The 5,918-nt window shown below is 37.1% G+C and overlaps 1 protein-coding gene across 3 annotated transcripts in view; it reads right to left on the minus strand.

Annotated features, from left to right (window-relative positions):
• Window positions 1–559: 559 nt before the first annotated feature.
• The window catches only part of TENT4A (terminal nucleotidyltransferase 4A), a 45,434-nt gene continuing 40,075 nt past the window's right edge, over window positions 560–5,918 (minus strand). For 2 of the 3 annotated variants that reach the window (XM_026842815.1, XM_026842813.1), the window contains one exon: window positions 560–2,819. In XM_026842815.1, coding sequence (XP_026698616.1) covers window positions 2,640–2,819 — 180 coding nt within the window. In that variant the 3' untranslated portion in view covers window positions 560–2,639. The remainder of the gene's footprint in view (window positions 2,820–5,918) is intronic. The other variant, XM_026842814.1, reaches the window with a different exon arrangement.

Raw genomic sequence — 5,918 nt, forward strand, 5'->3', positions numbered from 1 at the left:
ATTACTATTAAAAATATTTCAGTTCCCTTTCTTGGAGTTCAGGTATTTACAGAAGTTTCTCCCAAAGACTCAATTTCTGAAATTTTGAATTTGAGTCAGTTATTGACATTTCAGAGGCCTCTCAGAGGGTTAACAGAAAACAAATGACACACAATATGTGCAGTTTTTGAGGATGCTGAAGACTGGACAAAAATTTTGAAAGGAATTTAGAACCTACAGGGAGGGACTAAAATTATACTGAAAGTTAAGGTATCTCAAGGCATCAGTTAGTCAATCTCCTCTTCCAAGAATACTGTTGGGAACTACCTCCAGCTCCTTTGCTCTCTCATCATCAAGGGATCAAATCCACAACTACAAAACTAACAGGCATGTTCATTATTCCCTTTACAAACACATCAAACACATTTGTGAAGGGTGACTATCCACCTTCCAAGCTCATGCTGAAGGTGTTCAGCATGAACAATTTAAAAAGAGATCTTCAAAGCCTCGTCAAACAATGGGGTAAGGTCAAGTATTACTTCATCCATTAAATTTCCCATAAAAATGTACAGAAGAGTGACTGGTCTCCAAAGTTTATTAAAAATCAAAGAATAGAAAACTTTACATAAAAATATGTCAATTTTAGCTTCCACATAGTTGTCCACACAAAAATTTTAAACATGATTTTTTTTAAACCTGTAGCACATAACCACAGTGATAGCCAGGCCAATTTATTTGGTTCACCATGACTGAAGTGTTACATGATACCACTTTTCAGATGAGTTCTGCTTTAAAATGGACGCTAGTATAAGACACCAACTAAAGCCTCTGAAGGCTCTTTAATGTAGTTATGCTCAATATTGCTAGTGTGTAAAGACTAAGCAGTACAGGCTTATGTAACAGCCCTTAGATATTATTTATGAATCAGCTCACAATTTTTAAAACTTTTTTTTTTTAAATTGTGATGAGTCCGGAGCATTAAGACAAACTTTTTGCAAACAGATATGCACTACTCTACTTTGGAATGTTGCCCTCTCTCCCCTCAAGGACCTGTTTGTGTTCAACAGATTCAGTAATAACATGAACTACTTCTGCTTCAAAGGCATAGAGCATATTAAAAAGCTTCATGCTTGACACCTCATTTTAATACTCAGATATCAGTTTTAAAACCTTCTATATCTGTATACAGTATAGATGTCCTGTTAACAGGATTCTTCAGCTTTCTCTGCTAGTGGACTTATATAACTGATCTGTAGTTTTCTGTATAGCTTAAGAACTCTCATTAAGAACTCTCATTAAAAAAAATGGGAAGTCAGAGGGCATGAGATGTGACCTACTCCCAGGACAACTGTGGTGCTTTAAAAACTCAGGGTTAGGCAGGATGTACATTTTTCAAAAAGTTAAAGACAGTGTTTGTCATGGCAATACACACTTGCATAGTATACCTGTATGCATCTGTAAATTAAGTGCCAGCCACTCATACTGTGTACAACACTGGGCTGTGCTCTCCTGCAATACATTAAAAGATACTTCTCGTAATGCTTAGAGCAGCTGAAGTACTTTTTATATATTTGCTCTTAACAGAACTAATGCATACTGCTATACAGATTCCTTAATGGAATCAACATATTTCCTTTCTCCACATTCCTTAAGCCGGGTACCTCTGTTTAATAATGTTGTTTGAACCCAAACATTAACAGGTTACGTTTCTAAAATGCATCAAAGCATGTAGTTCACAGCTTTTTAATTTAACATCAGGACTTGAACCAACCTTCTCCCCCTCCCTCTCAAAAGTTTTACTTCTGGTAATACAAATGCTGGATTTGTTGTCTAGTTAAAGGAATAAAATTAAAACTCATTGGTCAGAGCAAGACGACTGATAGAGGCCAGACAATGAGCTAAAAAACACAGGGTCAAAATGCTTTGGAGCTTAATACCTTCTTAAAACCGTAAGCCAAATCGCACTTTCGTTGTGAATCAAGAAGCCTCAAGTATTACCAAATGTCATGTTTGTAACACTGCTCAGACAACCTGCCAAAACTATGAACCCAACTTAGATAATGCAACCTGGGAAAGGATCTGTAAATTAAAAAACCTCTTCCCCTTAAATATAACTTATGTGACATATGAAATTAAATTAAAAATTCCAAGTTATTGCACAAATTATACTTCCAATATTTACAGAGCAAAAAATTCTGAACTTCGAAACAAAAACAGAAGAGCAGCAAATTTACTTTTATGAATTCCCAACTTGATTTGCTGCAAAGAAAAGAAAAAAATAATTCCAAGGGGCTGAAGTTTCCTTCACTTCTAAAATAAAAGAAAACAGAACCCACAAAGGAACAGATGTAGCCACAGCAAAAAAGCCACAGCATTTGTAAATGTCCTTGCAGTTCTATTGTCAGAGCTGCTTCGGCACTGTATGAACCATTGTGGGAAGGCAGAAAACAAACTTCCACATTTAATAAGGCTTCACAGATAAGCACAACTACTTCTTGAAGATGGACTGAACCACCACACAAAGAAACATGCAAAGAAGTCAGCTGCAGATATTTGGCAACACCAATAAAACGATGTGCTGGACGCTGGTCTCCATCCCTCAAGTTGAGTGGCACTCACTCAGTTTGTCTGAACAGGGAAGGTCATTTTGGCATCTGCCATTATCTGCTCAGACTAATAGGCAAACTGTCTCTGTGTTTTTTTCTTCTCCATATATTACGATTGTACTGGTGGTGTCCTCTATTACCAACTGGTTGCCTCATGCCTCCACTGCTGACAGGGCTGTAGCTGTTGCCTTGGTTATGAGTTCCTTTCATGGAAAACTTCATTCCGCTGTGCTGCTAAAAAACACAAGATAAGCACTCAGTTTAGGCATACAAACAACTGAAACAAAATATATTACCAGTGGCATTTCTTCAACATACAATTCATTCCTACAGAGCACTGCTTGAAGGAACTGGTCTTTTCATGCTTGTCTGATTTTAGCTGTGCAAGTCTGATGGCACTAAAGCTTAAGAAGTGTTTTCTGAAGTGTCCTGCAAATGAAATGGTGTAGATTTCCAGGCATCCTGAAAAAACTTGGATCTCAGTATGAAATGCACTCACTATGCACCACCCTTAAAAACAGAAACCTTCCACTTTAAATAGTGACAATTGCATTTATTTTAGAGGATCTCAGAAAGAGCATGACCAAGTGACATACTTCTTGGTAAGACTTTCCAAAACATCATGGATAAATTTAAGGGTGTGATCATATGAGCTGATACACACCACGCACAAATCTGCTCTTCCCACAATCTCACTCAGCTACAGGTAAACTGGCTATGGCCTGTAAGGAGCTTATAAATCCTACTGGTCTGACCACAAAGCTACACGGCTCCTAGATCACACTTTACATTCAGAGCAAGGCAAAACAATTAAATGATGAGGAACATAGCATGACACTTTCTTTGGGGGGAATCTCCAATAACTTGGAACAGAAACTGCCAAAAAGGTCTAGTGGAAGCCTGAGTAATTCTACCACATCATAAGGTACTACAGGTGTCCTCCCATCACCTAATGGCATACAGTAAATTGGTTTAATGTGTATGTACTTAAAATAGGTACAAGAGTTTCAGAAGATGAAATTTAAACAGACTTCCCAAATACTGTTAACTTCAATGCAAGCAACTTTTTCTTATGTCTGACAACAATTACTTTAGAACAGACAACTGACTGCCTTCAACAAAAGCTTATACATCATTTTGTCTTCCATAAGCAGTTAAACAGAAGCACCATTAAAGCTAACATTGGAGGCAACTGCTTAGAATATGAGATATCTGCAGTTACTTTAGTAACCTATATTTCCAAACAAGTTTGGATTAGGAAAAAAAAAAAAGAGAACACCAAGCCATAATTACAATTGTATGCACAAAACTAAAACAGTTACCGAAGGCATAATTCCATAAACAACATTTTACTGTCAAATTATCATCAGAAGAGACACGGAGCATACAGAAAAACAAACTGGTGAAGACTAGTATTGAGGAATAATTAAAGTTAACTGCAGGGTGGTAAAAAACCCTTGAACTGTTTTGTTTTTTTTTTTTTAATTTGTGTCCTACAGCAACTTAATCAACCTTCTACATGCAACTTCTAGACACCCAAGACAGACATGCTAAGTGCTATCCTCAGTAAAATATTCAAGGACAAAGAGAAAAAGGGAATGAAAACTGAGAATCCCTCATTCTTAAGACACACAACTGCCAAAACCTTACTCGCATATGTTGTTAAAACATCTACTAGAATCTGTTTATGAAAGTCAACAACATGAAATAAAGAATTTTGAATATGTTTTATATTTCTGGCCTGTGGTCCTTCAAGCAAACACACCATCTTGTCACACTCTTGTGCAAAGTTTTCTAGTTCAGTAAGTGTACATCTGACTCCCAATTATATAAAGCAAACCATTAAGCATCTACATTATTTGAGGTCAAAATACTAAAAAGGATCCTTCAACAGTCAAAACACTAAAACCAGCCATTCACTACAGTTACCCTCAACTATATGCTGAAAAAAGACAAAGGAAAACTTTAGTTCTGTTACTGTACAACCAGAACAAAACACTGACCAAGAAGCATATAAAGACTCAGCAAGGCTATCCTCTTTATCTGTAAATGAGAAAAACCTGGCAACTTCATCCTCAATTTGAGGATTCAGAAAGAAAATTATTGGGGGCAGGAAGGCAGGTCACCACAAGATCACACAAGCACCACAGCAAACAACAATTCAGCCTATCTACCTGTATCCTAGAAGTAGTCATATCCCTGGTTTGATCAAAAGGTAATCAAACTTCCAAAGATTATTTAACTTCTTGTCATTCTGCTCTCTGACTTAGCCATATACTGCTGATGGCTACACAGACCTAGATCATATACCCCCTAATTTTCTTCTCCAGGTTAAAGAATCATTCTTCACACAAAAGCAACTCCATGTTTGACTACTCTTACCATCCTTCCCTATTCTTCTTCATTTGTATTATCACTTTTTTCCGATGTAGGAGGCAAAACTGTACTCAATGTTCATGATGGGGGATGTACATGGATTTTTACATGATGCTTTCATTTCTACTTTTTTTTTCCTAATAATGTCTAAAACTTGGTTTGACAATATTCTGTATGAAATTAAGAAAGCATTATCAAAGCAGTTTTCTGCAAAAACAGCAAGATCTCATCTTTGCAAGAAACTGTCAGCCTGGGGCCTACCACTCTCGACAAAGTTTAATGTATTTCTCTCCCTCCTGATGCAACGCCTTGAAAGGTTGATTCTGCACCCCCTCTCAGTTGGTCCTTAAGGAGCTTAAAAACACAAGCAAACTTGGCCAGACTTCATCCATTACCTTTCAGATTTCAGACAGCACAAGGCCCAGCACAAACTCCTGCAGGGCTTCCCTGACAAATTCCACTTACTACAAAAATTGAATCATTGTTTCTCATCTTTTAGCTAATTGTATACGACACAACATACATCTTTCACTTAATTTCTTTTGGAATCTTTGGCAAAAGAGATTTACTTCATGTCTTTTGGAAATCCCAAGAGGCTGTATCAAACAGCTCTCTTGTGCACACACTTCTGGATATTCACATCCTTGGGACTCCCATAATCACTGAGAAATGGCATGTCTACACAGATGATTGCTGGAGAGAGATCAGATAATCAAAAAACAGCCCTTCATATGTGATATGACAGATGATGGTTTAGATGCTTTGACCTTAGAACTATTTTTCTTGATAATCTCCTCTTCCATCACAGGGTTATTGATTCAACAACTGAATGATAGAACTGGTTTGGTTTCTGATGTTTTTTGGAGTTTAACCAGGCTGTTGAATTTGATCCTCTGCAAGTAAAAGTTTCTAGATCTGGAGGGAAAACTAAAAAATTGCATTTAAGATATGCCAGGC

Source organism: Athene cunicularia, assembly GCF_003259725.1.
Source record: "Athene cunicularia isolate RWA chromosome 2 unlocalized genomic scaffold, athCun1 chr2_part1, whole genome shotgun sequence".
Classification (NCBI taxonomy): domain Eukaryota; kingdom Metazoa; phylum Chordata; class Aves; order Strigiformes; family Strigidae; genus Athene; species Athene cunicularia.